This window comes from Euphorbia lathyris, chromosome 2 (genome assembly GCF_963576675.1).
Source record: "Euphorbia lathyris chromosome 2, ddEupLath1.1, whole genome shotgun sequence".
NCBI lineage: Eukaryota > Viridiplantae > Streptophyta > Magnoliopsida > Malpighiales > Euphorbiaceae > Euphorbia > Euphorbia lathyris.
Window position 1 is genome coordinate 68,893,685 of NC_088911.1, and position 12,818 is coordinate 68,906,502.

General features: G+C 36.4%; 1 protein-coding gene across 3 annotated transcripts; it reads left to right on the forward strand.

The window, feature by feature from the left end:
* Window positions 1-1,377: 1,377 nt before the first annotated feature.
* LOC136218539 (uncharacterized) lies at window positions 1,378-11,913 on the forward strand. Of its 3 annotated transcripts, none has more exons than XM_066005476.1 (10): window positions 1,378-1,665; window positions 1,801-1,960; window positions 9,037-9,098; window positions 10,113-10,272; window positions 10,379-10,499; window positions 11,011-11,092; window positions 11,180-11,280; window positions 11,357-11,435; window positions 11,510-11,560; window positions 11,651-11,913. In XM_066005476.1, exons 1-10 carry the CDS (start codon window positions 1,441-1,443, stop codon window positions 11,732-11,734), a joined length of 1,125 nt encoding a protein of 374 aa, XP_065861548.1. In that variant the 5' UTR covers window positions 1,378-1,440; the 3' UTR covers window positions 11,735-11,913. The 3 variants fall into 3 exon arrangements, 2 of the variants coding, with proteins under 2 accessions (XP_065861548.1, XP_065861549.1); XM_066005477.1 differs by having other exon boundaries at window positions 1,381-1,665; window positions 1,798-1,960; XR_010683829.1 differs by lacking the exons at window positions 1,378-1,665; window positions 1,801-1,960; window positions 10,379-10,499; ... (3 more) ...; window positions 11,510-11,560; window positions 11,651-11,913 and adding an exon at window positions 6,207-8,258 and having other exon boundaries at window positions 10,113-10,188.
* Window positions 11,914-12,818: the final 905 nt, after the last annotated feature.

Genomic DNA, 12,818 nt, shown 5'->3' on the forward strand with positions numbered 1-12,818 from the left:
TTAATTTATAAAATAAATAAATATAAGGACAAATTTAACTCTTTTTCCTTTGATTTTTTGCCTTTTATTTAACACTGTTAATCAATTTGGACTGTGTTGACTAACGAAATCAACATCAAGATATCTGTTTGTCAATTTTTAAACCACGCAATTTATGTTTAAAAATGACCAAAACCATATGGTTTATTTTTATACATTCCCCTTTATAAATATTACTATAAAATTCTACCAATAGTACACAACTTTTTATATTAGAAAAAAGAAAATAAGATGCTAAATGAATATCAAAAATTGATAACATTACTATAATCATTTAAGCAACTTTTGTTATTCCAATAAATGCACATGCACTCTTTCACCTCTACTTCATTAAGCATCATTCCAGACACGCATTGGACACCTATTTTTCAAAAGGTGATGCGAGTGAACCTGTTATTTTAAAAACCGGGTTCTTTAATAACGTATATAGTTAGAAAAAACGGTTTTGATATATGCAGCCCTTAGGGCTGCATATAAGCATTAAATACAAACAGAATATTCTTTTGTATTTTCAAGATGTTTATTTATTATGCATTGAACTTTTAAATACACCAAAATTCATTTAATGCAATCATAAATTCTTTTATATTTTCTATATTTGCATTAATTTTTTATTTTTTAAAAAGATGTCTACATTTATTATTTCAACAGGTTATTTGTAACTGTGTTATTTCGACAGATTATTTGTAATTTCGACAGGTTATTTGTAATAGTAACAGAATAAAAGTTACAAATAACCTGTCGAAATAACACTGTTATAAATAACCTGTCAAAATGATAATGTTTGTATCTGCATACAGTTAATTGTATTTTGACGGGTTATATACAGTTGTTTGTGTGTAACTTTTATCTGTCAGACTTAAACATTATCATTTCGACAGATTATTTGTAACTGTGTTATTTCGACAGGTTATTTGTAACTTTTATTCTGTTAATAACACAGTTACAAATAACCTGTTGAAATAATAAATGCAGACATCTTTTTAAAAAATAAAAAATTAATACAAATATAGAAAACATAAAAGAATTTATAATTACATTAAATGAATTTTGGTGTATTTAAAAGTTCAATGCATAATAAATAAACATCTTGAAAATACAAAAGAATATTCTATTTGTATTTAATACTTATATGCAGTCCTAAGGGCTGCATATATCAAAACCGTAAATATCATATTAATTATCCGGAATGTTTTGTTTGGAAGATTTAAATTTTAAGTGGGAAAATGTTTATTGAGAAAGAGAAATAGAGATTTAGCATGTTGATGTGAAGGAATTGGTGGACAGAGAGTTGACACTTGGAATCCAGAAATGAATATTTCCTTGCTAGTTGGATATGATATATACAATACAATACAATACCCAATCGAAGTCGAAATCCCCTTCCCTCATCTTCAAACTATGCCGATTTTTGGAGGCACTATAGCTCATTCCTTTCTCTCTCATCTTTTCACAGCTAATGATTCTTTCTTTGCTTCTCCCCCAACCCATTTCAATTCTTGTCAAATTTTCCATAAGTCTAGATACTCATTTTCCACTCATAAGCTATCCGCCTCTCACAATTCTAAAGCATCCTCATCCGCCCGTGTTTTTGAAGCCTCACCTGATTCTGTTCCGTATGCTCGGGTGCGTTTCCTTTCTTTTCTTCAATCCACCTCTTTTATTATATGCATACTCATACAGATTCAGCAATTCCATTTGGTTGTTATTCAGTGTTTTAAACTGAAATTATCTAACGCACTTTTTTCCGCCAAGAAGTAGAGGTCCGCTGATTGGGAGGCTGCAAGGGCTTACATGGATAGTCAATCTATATATGAGGCAAGAATTGAAGGGTTTAATGGCGGAGGCTTGCTCCTTCGCTTTTATTCTCTTCTGGGTTTTCTTCCGTTTCCCCAGTTGAGTCCATCACATTCTTGTAAAGGTACCTTATCTTTTCATCGTACCTCGTGAACTGCTGAAATTGCCTGCCATGATTAACCTCTACCTGTTAGGTAGTCACTTTGAAGTGAGGTTGCTTTATATATATATATATGCTATGCACAATACAAAGTTTAGGTTTGTGGGTGAAAATTTCATCAGGTATATATACCAAATAAGTGGCTATATCAGTAGGAACATGTCAGCGTTTGTTCCATCACTCAACTTTGGTTATCCTAGATGCTCAACTTCTTGTGACGAAGGGATTTAGGAAATATACAGTGACCCTGTTTGGTAAAGAGCCCTTTGGATAAAAAGAGCGGTTTTGACCAACTTTAGGGTTTGACCACTGAAACCGCTGATTGGAGTGTTTGGTGGAAAGAGGTTTGGGATGAAAATCCTAATTTAGAAAAAGCTTCTATTAGCGTTTTGCAATATTAAAATTAATGTACTCCTTTAACCCTAATTATTTTATGTATATTTTTATGTATTAAAAAAAGAAATTCCCTTATTCGTCTTTTTTGCACAAACCGCTATTATCAATCGGCTAATTTTTACCAAACAAGTCTACACAAACAGCTAGTCAAATCAGCTAATGTAATCAGCTAACAGCTAATTCCCAAACAGGGCCTAGCTTTTCTTACTTTTCATCTCGGGACTCGTGAATCGAACCAAATTCAAAATATTATAAAAGAATAAAACATTAACCCATATTTAACTTTAAATATTAGTCTAAAAAATGTAATTTTAATATCCAAGAATAGAATATAGAATAGTACAATTAAATAACAAATAAATAGAAGCATAGAAGAGAGTACAGTTAAATACAAATAAATAGATGCGAAGAGAGTAGGTTTGGAATTTATAAAGCCAAGAGTCATATGTTCTTATTCCCTCACTTTTATTAAAGACTGTTAGTTCTTATCGGTTCTTATTGAATAACTTCTTCTTCTCCGGACGTTTTTAAAAATGGAAAACTGTTTTTTAATGGTGTCATGAATCGACTGAATAGTTGGACTCGGCGAGTCACCATAAAGAGTTCGAGTCGTACCATATATACCACTCGAAATCTTCATGAATCGAATTGAATTGTACGAGTCGCGAGTTTGAACCGTACAAGTCTAAGATTCTAACAACTATTTATAACACAAGCAGAAGAGAAGGTAGTGTTGGGCTTTTCTGACCCATGAGGAGCCCAATTAGGGTTAGGCCCATGTTTTAACCCTAGGAGTATATAAGGGTAAGTTTGAGATAGTTTTCTTAGACCTAATTTTCGGCCACCACAAAGAAAGGAGAAAGAGAAAGCCTATTCTTCTTCCATTCCGCCCAGCCACACGAAATTGCCCATAGCTGGAGATTGAACCGTTGGATCGTCGTGAAATTTGGACAGGAGCTTCCTAACACCTGTTCGCTTCTTTTCACCGGAGGGATCGTCGTTTGGAGGTTTGGAAGTCCAGTTCGTACCTGAGGCAGATTGTAGACAGATTTGTGACTTCTTTAAGGTTCTTCTTTTCTTTTGTGTTGTGATTGTTTCCATACTTCTTGAGGGGAAATTCTAATATTGTATGTTGATTGTGTATGCCTATAGTGTTATCTAGGGATGAACTTGTGTATTGCCCATTATTATTTGATATAGTGGAAGGTTTAAGCGGACTACGGTCTCCGTGGTTTTTACTCCTTGAATTGAGGGGGTTTTCCACGTAAAAATCGTGCTTGTTCATTGTGTTTGTGTGGCTGCCCTTTTTGCTTCGTTGTGTTTGGTTGTTGCTCTACTAATTAGTTTCCTCATAGATTCATTCAAGTCGGGAAAGATTAATAGCGAAGGTTAATTCCGCATTATTGTTGTTACCGTTATTGGTCCGTTTTTCCCATCAGATTGGTATCAGAGCTTGGCTATTGTTGTTGTTGGATTTGTTTGAATGATGGAGGCTAATACAAGTAGAATGGTGAATTTAAATGGTTCAAATTACCATGTTTGGAAAGGGAAAATGGAGGACCTTCTTTATGTGAAGGATTATTATCTGCCAGTGTTTAGTAAAGATAAGCCTGAGGGTAAGTCAGAGTCTGAGTGGACTATTTTGCATCGTCAGGTTTGTGGTTATATCAGACAGTGGGTGGATGATAATGTTTTGAATCATATTAGTGGAGAAGCAAATGCACAGGAGTTGTGGAACAAGCTTGAGCAGTTGTATGCTCGAAAGACAGGGAATAACAAGTTGTTCTTGATAAAGCAGATGATGAATTTGAAGTACCGAGATGGGGCTCCTTTGTCAGATCACTTGAATGCCTTTCAGGGAATCATAAATCAGCTTTCTGGAATGGGGATCAAGTTTGAAGAGGAGGTACAAGCTTTATGGCTCCTTGGTACATTACCGGACTCTTGGGAGACGTTTAGAACGTCATTGTCTAACTCTGCACCAGATGGGATTATTTCTATGGAATTGGCTAAGGGAAACATGTTGAATGAAGAGATTAGAAGAAAGTCACAAGGTTCCTCTTCACAGTCAGATGTCTTAGTCACAGAGAGGCAGGGGAGAAGTCAGAGTAGAGGTCCGAGTAACAGAGGGAAACATCGCAGTAGTTCCAAGGGTAAGTTTTCCAATGTTGAATGCTACCATTGTGGCAAGAAGGGGCATACCAAAAGATACTGCAGACAGCTGAAGAAAGACAACAAGAAGGGTGCTGAAAACAATCAGAAGAAAGATGACAGTGGTAATGAGAAAGCCGAGGTAAATGCTACTACTGATAATTTCCTGATTTGTGGTGATTGTGATGTTATTAATGTTGCCTATGATGATTCGAGTTGGGTTGTTGATAGTGGTGCTGCATGTCATGTTACATCACGTAGAGATTTTTACTCATCCTACATACCAGGTGATCATGGTGATGTTCATATGGGTAATAATGGAAAATCAAAAGTTGTTGGTATTGGAGAAGTCTGTTTGAAGTTTGACACTGGAATGGAGGTGGTTTTACATAATGTGAAACATGTTCCAGATATGAGAATGAATTTGATTTCTACAGGCTTGCTTGATGATGATGGTTACCACAACAACTTTGGTAATGGTCAATGGAAGCTCACTCGAGGCTCTTTAGTTGTGGCAAGAGGAAGTAAGCACTCTAAGTTGTATATGGCACATCCAAAGATCTCCAAGAGCATTGTTAATGCGGTGGAGAATTATGATGTGGTTGACTTGTGGCATAAAAGACTTGTCCATATGAGTGAAAAGGGCATGTCTATGTTGTCAAAGAAGAAAAAGCTATATGGGTTGGAGAATATACAATTGAAGAAATGTTCTGACTGCTTGGCTGGTAAACAGACCAGAGTTTCATTTAAGAGTCATCCTCCTCACAGGAAGGAGAAGATCCTTGATCTGGTTCATTCCGATGTGTGTGGTCCTATGTCAACTAGGACAATTGGTGGTTCTCTCTATTTTGTTACATTCATCGATGATTATTCAAGGAAGATGTGGGTGTACACCTTGAAGACAAAAGATCAAGTGTTAGATGCTTTCAAGCAGTTTCAAGCATTAGTTGAGAGACAAACTGGTAAGAAGCTCAAGTGTATCCGTTCAGATAATGGAGGTGAGTATATAGGCCCCTTTGATGCTTATTGTAGAGAGCAGGGTATTCGGCACCAAAAGACTCCTCCAAAGACTCCACAGTTGAATGGCATAGCAGAACGGACCAACAGGACTCTAGTTGAGAGAGTCAGATGTATTTTGTCTCATGCAGGGTTGCCTAGATCATTTTGGGGTGAAGCTTTGAGTACTGTGGTACATGTACTAAATCTTACACCTAGTGTTCCTTTGCAATTTGATGTTCCTGACAGGGTATGGAGCGGCAAAGATGTTTCTTATGATCATTTACGTGTCTTTGGATGCAAGGCTTTTGTGCATATTCCCAAAGATGAGAGATCTAAGCTTGATGTGAAGACTAGGCAGTGTGTGTTCATTGGCTATGGACAAGATGAGTTGGGTTACAAGTTGTATGATCCAATTCAGAAGAAAATTGTGAGAAGCCGAGATGTTATCTTTATGGAAGATCAGACTTTGAAAGATGTTGAGAAGGCAGAGTCAGTTCCTCAGCATATTGATGATCTTCTTGATAGGGTTGAGACAGCTCCTTAGCAGACAGATGGCCTCATTGACTTGGATCCAGTTCCTCCTCGACATGTTGATGTAGGAGATGGTGTTCAGAATGATGACCAACAGGGTATTGATGATGTTGATGCTCCACAACAGGAAGAGATGGATGAGATTATCCATGAGGAGTTACCAGTACCAGATGTTCCACCATTTGTTCCACTTAGGCGGTCTATCAGAGATCGTCATCCTTCCAACAAGTATCCTGCAGATGAGTATGTGTTGTTGACTGATGGGGGAGAACCCGAGAGTTATGCAGAAGCTATGGAAGATGAGCACAAGAAAGAGTGGGTTGATGCCATGCAAGATGAGATGAAGTCCTTGTATGAGAATAATACTTTTGAGTTGGTGAAGTTGCCTAAGGGCAAGAGAGCTTTGAAGAACAGGTGGGTGTTCAGAAAGAAGCAAGAAGAGAACTCTTCACAGCCACGATACAAAGCTAGATTGGTGGTCAAGGGATTCAGTCAAAAGAAAGGTATTGACTTTGATGAGATATTTTCTCCAGTTGTGAAAATGGCATCTATCAGAGTTGTTCTCGGTTTAGCAGCTAGTCTTGATTTGGAGATTGAGCAGATGGATGTCAAGACTGCTTTTCTCCATGGTGACTTAGATAAGGAGATTTACATGGAGCAGCCTGAAGGTTTTCAGGTGAAAGGAAAAGAGGGGTATGTGTGTAGACTTCAGAAAAGTCTATATGGTTTGAAGCAAGCACCAAGGCAGTGGTACAGGAAGTTCGAGTCAGTTATGGGGGAGCAAGGCTACCAGAAGACTACTTCAGATCACTGTGTTTTTGTTCAGAGGTTTGGCCCTGATGACTTTGTTATTTTGTTGCTTTATGTTGATGACATGTTAATTGTTGGCAAGAATGCTGGAAGAATTTCCCAGTTGAAGAAAGAGTTGAGCAAGTCTTTTGCTATGAAAGATTTGGGGCCAGCAAAACAGATTCTTGGCATTAAGATTACCCGGGATAGAACTGCCAAGAAATTGCACATGTCACAGGAGAAGTACATTGAAAAGGTGCTTTGCAGATTCAACATGGATAATGCTAAAGTGGTTAGTTCTCCTCTTACTACCAACTTTAAGCTCACTGGAAAAGATTGCCCTTCTACGGAGAAAGAGAAGGAAGAGATGGATAGAGTTCCATATGCCTCAGCAGTAGGAAGTTTGATGTATGCTATGGTGTGTACACGGCCTGATATAGCTCATGCAGTAGGTGTTGTTAGCCGTTATATGTCAAATCCGGGTAGGAAGCATTGGGAAGCAGTTAAGTGGATATTCAGATATCTACGGGGTACTTCCAAATTGGGTATTACATTTGGAAATGGGAAGCCAGTGCTTGTTGGGTACACAGATTCTGATATGGCAGGAGATAAGGATAACCTGAGGTCTACTTCTGGTTATTTGATGACTTTTGCAGGGGAGCTGTGTCATGGCAATCAAGATTGCAGAAATGTGTTGCACTTTCTACAACAGAGGCAGAGTATATAGCAGCAACGGAAGCAGGTAAGGAGATTTTGTGGTTGAAAAGGTTTGTGCAAGAGCTTAACTTTAAACAGCAGCGGTATGTGATTCTTTGTGATAGTCAAAGCGCGATTCATTCTTGCTAGAAACTCTACTTACCATGCTCAAACAAAGCATATTGATGTGAGGTATCATTGGATTAGAGATGCTCTTGAAGAAGGGATGTTTGAACTTGACAAAGTTCATACCGATGATAATGGTTCCGATATGTTGACAAAGGCTTTAGCAAGGGAGAAGCTAAAGGTGTGTTGCTCTATCGCCGGGATGGCGGATTCCTCCTCATAGTCAGAAAGGGGAGATTTGTTGGGCTTTTCTGACCCATGAGGAGCCCAATTAGGGTTAGGCCCATGTTTTAATCCTAGGAGTATATAAGGGTAAGTTTGAGATAGTTTTCTTAGACCTAATTTTCGGCCACCACAAAGAAAGGAGAAAGAGAAAGCCTATTCTTCTTCCATTCCGCCCAGCCACACGAAATTGCCCATAGCCGGAGATTGAACCGTTGGATCGTCGTGAAATTTGGACAGGAGCTTCCTAACACCTGTTCGCTTCTTTTCACCGGAGGGATCGTCGTTCGGTGGCTTGGAAGTCCAGTTCGTACCTGAGGCAGATTGTAGACAGATTTGTGACTTCTTTAAGGTTCTTCTTTTCTTTTGTGTTGTGATTGATTCCATACTTCTTGAGGGGAAATTCCAAGATTGTATGTTGATTGTGTATGCCTATAGTGTTATCTAGGGATGAACTTGTGTATTGCCCATTATTATTTGATATAGTGGAAGGTTTAAGCGGACTACGGTCTCCGTGGTTTTTACTCCTTGAATTGAGGGGGTTTTCCACGTAAAAATCGTGCTTGCTCATTGTGTTTGTGTGGCTGCCCTTTTTGCTTCGTTGTGTTTGGTTGTTGCTCTACTAATTAGTTTCCTCATAGATTCATTCAAGTCGGGAAAGGATTAATAGCGAAGGTTAATTCCGCATTATTGTTGTTACCGTTATTGGTCCGTTTTTCCCATCAGGTAGATCTTTATATTGGTGCAATAGGATTAAAGCATAAACAGTCATATGCTTCAAAATTTTGAGCAGAAGATTCATATTTCAACTTTAAATTCTGATTCTTTTGCTTTGAAATATCAACTTTCCAGTTCTTTATGTGTATAGTATCGATGATACATATCCTTGATAGTTTTCAAGCATAAACAATCATTTGCTTCAAGATTTTGAGCAGAAGATTCATATTTGAACTTTAAATTCTGTTTCTTTTGCTTTGAAATTATCAAGTATCAATGATAGATATCCTTGATAATTTTCATGCAACAGTTTATTTCTATTTAGTATTTCCAATGCTTGTATCAAATGACCTGTAGCCCTGTAGGGAACTGTTTTCTTCTAATTATTGATTTTATGACTTCATCTAATGTAGAACCCCGAAAAAGTATCCATGAGATTGCAAAAGGTCTAACTGGTTCACGTATTCTGGTGAAGGTACCGAATCTGCCTTATCTCTGTCTTGCATCTTTACAAATTTATATGTCCATATTGTCTTTTGAATTGGCTATGGTAGATGAGTTTCAGTTTTCCCCATATCATATTCTCATATAATGTTTCTTAGCATTTGTTTGGGTGAGTGTGTGGAACAGTTTTGTCATAGACAAATGGGAAAAGGAATAGCTTCATTAGATGTTACATTAGGTCATCTCCTGATAAGCTATAAGTTTGGCTTTTATGTTTTACCTAGTAACGTAAAACATCAATTTTTATATTTCGTCCTATAACTTGGTGACTGATATGACCATAATTTGATAGTTAGAACCAGATAATGAACCCAAGTGACGATGTGTTTTCTAGCAGGTGATATCGTAGATGTAAATTCTCTTTGAAAAGATAAAAAGTTGGGCTTTCAGGTCAGTCCCTAAAAACAAGGCATTGTTTCCCAAACTGTATTTGGGAATTTGCTCCCAAAACTTTAGGACAATCTTTTAGATTCTTTCATTTGAAGTTTTGGTATACCAGTTGAGATCTGCTTGTGATAGTGGTTGTCATTGGTGCATTTACCAGTTTTGTAGATATGGGACTTTGTGGTTACATTAATTTGGGATTAATGCACGTGGTATTAAATTTGATTTCAGTTAGGACATAGGAGATTGCATTAAGTTAGGGAAAAAATATGGATTAGTCATTTGTTTTCAGATTCATCCATTTTAGTTCACGCAGATGCTCTGTATGTGACAATTAGGATGGAATGGATGATGTCATGAAGTTTATGGAATGGCATTATTGTGAAACTTCTAAGTCCTTGTTTTGAATTTATATGTGTATATATTTCCTTTAATGCCATATGAAAATATATCTGTATCTTTTCTTCCCCAAAGATCGAAAAACTATTCTTGCTCCTACTTTTAGAAAAATAAGTTTCTCTGTGATGCAGAGGCGATTCTTTGTTGCTTAGAAAACTAGTTCAATTAGCTTGATTCTTATGCAATTCGCATGATATGTTAGGTACTCCATGCAGAAGAGGAGGACAGGCAGTTGATATTTTCTGAGAAGGAAGCCATCTGGTCAAAGTTTTCTAGAAGAGTTAATATAGGGGATATTTTTACAGGACGGGTGGGGTCTGTTGAGGATTATGGTGCCTTTGTTCACTTGCTCTTCCCTGATGGTGTATACTCTGATCTCTGTTTACGTGTATTCCTAGCCTTTCATTGAGATTTGTTTTGGAAAATAAAAAAAGAAACGACTATTACAACTTAAAACTATGGTGACAGGTTTCTATCGCCTCACTGGATTAGTGCATGTCTCCGAGGTTTCCTGGGATTTAGTTCAAGATGTAAGAGACATCCTTGGTGAGGGTGATGAAGTGAAAGTGAAAATTATCAGTATTGACAGGTGAGTTTTGTTTGTTCCTACACTTCCAAATCTTGTTTTAACCGGATGTCCAATGCAGAAGCAGAATATCAATATCGCAAAGAACATGAATAAATAAATAAATTAAGGAGCAAATAGGTCAAATTGTGTATAACTAAGATACCATTTTGCTCCAAGGCATTGCATGTAAACAATTTTATTGTGTACACTGCATTCATACTTGATCCAACTTGCCAACAACATACTTACTTTTAGAGGCTTTCATGGTTTACCCCCAAAATGAAAAAGGAAAGTAAAAGAATTTCCTTATCCGGGGGCACAGAGAGGTCTAGTTGAAAAAGAAGAATGCAATTTTCTCCATTTGTTAGTCTGGACAAACTTTGTTTCTATCAATTCAATGATGCATAATTTATCTGAATCTGAGTCATGTCCAAAGTCCTACATCCTAGCATGCTTTTCATATATTTTCTGTGCTATTTGTTTCTGAAAAAATGCTTATTGTTTTTTATTTTAAAAAAAAAAAATCATGTAGGCAGAAGTCAAGAATTGCACTTTCAATCAAACAACTACAAGAAGATCCTTTGCTGGAAACTCTGGATAAAGTTATTCCTCAGGTTGTAAAATGATATCTTCATGATTTTTTAGCATAGCAGCCTTGTTTCTAAATTTTAGTTGTTGAATGGACATTTTACGGTTCACAGGATGGTTCAGTTGGTCCTGAAGCTTCAGGCACGAGTGGGAGCAAAATCGAACCTCTTCCTGGTCTTGAAGCAATATTTCAAGAGCTGCTAAGTGAAATGGGGTATGATACCATTAGCTAAAGTGTTTAGTACATCTTTCTATCATTAAATCAAATAATATTTCTTACATTTATGCAGTGTAGATGATGTTAGAATCAACAGACAAGGTTTCGAGAAACGTGCTGTTTCACAAGACCTGCAAATTTGGCTTTCAAATGTGAGTTGCTTCTGTTGGTGGGTGCCTAAGCTGTGTGCTTTCCTTATTGACATTGTTATCCTGAAAATTCTCAGGCACCGCCTGTAAATGGGGTATTCATCCTTCTTGCTCGTGCTGGAAGACAGGCAAGTTCTACTATATCTCTATCTCTCTGGGGCCGGGGCCGGGTCCAGGCTGTGTCATATAGATATAGTTATAGTTGTTGATTCATTCAGGTGCAGGAGATACAATTGACAACAACACTTGATCAGGAAGGTATCAAGAAGGCGTTACAGCAAGTATTGGAACGTATCCCTTGAGCCTGCCCTCTGCAAATTGTATACTGGTATTTTTGAAGGTAGCTTCCCTCCACTGCACTGCACTGCACTGTTATTATTTTTCAACAAATTCTTATCTACATGTATAAAAAATGCCAATACACTGCAACCAACTCACGAAACTTGAGATTCTAATATTTATACACACAATCACTTGATCAGTTGTTCTGCTACAGTAATTTTTATTTATTTTTATCAAAAAACATGTATTTCAGTATATATTTCATTCTCTCTTAAATTATATTCTATGGGTATCAAGCCCAAAGTTCATACAATATCCCCTCTTTTACAATTAATGTAGTTGGGTTTTTAGTTCTTATCAATAAAACAAATAGTTTTAATAATACTATCAAAAAATCATATTCTATTATGACTTTTGTCAATTTATAAATTAATTTTAAATAATTAATTGTGAAAGAAGAAGCTTCATCTTGTGCAATACAAGTCCTCTTTCAAGAATTTTTATCAGCAAATCCTATCTATATCTATATGGGTAAGAGTGTCTTACTGCAGAATGCGAAGTTAATTCATTTCTTACAAAAGGAAAGAATGTTTTTCTTTCCTTTATAAAGTGGGAATATTGCAGTTATTTTCCTAAAGTGGGAAATATTGCGGTTATTGTTTTTGGGAGGGATGTGTCAATTCCAGTACTTTCGGTGTAGGTTTGAAATAGTGAGAATTAATTTTACTATTGTGAGATATGTGTATTTATTTAGATAGTGTGAGTTTTATGTAACTATCCCAATATTATTTCAACAAAATTTCCACCATTTAGAATAACAGAACAAAAATAAAAACACAACAAATTACATTATTATAAGTTAAGGAACATAGTTTAATTTGCGAAAGAAGAAAATCAATCGCATGATACCACGAAATAATTCAAATTTCTTTCTTAAAAACCATAGCACTTAAGATTCATGGAACGTTCACAAAATATTGAAGCAATAATAATGTTATTAATTTAAAGCTACACTTGTTTCATGGAATATAATTTTCTTTCAACAAATATTTTCAAAGGAAAAATAAATCAATTTCCTTTGTTTGATTAATATAATTAAAAAAA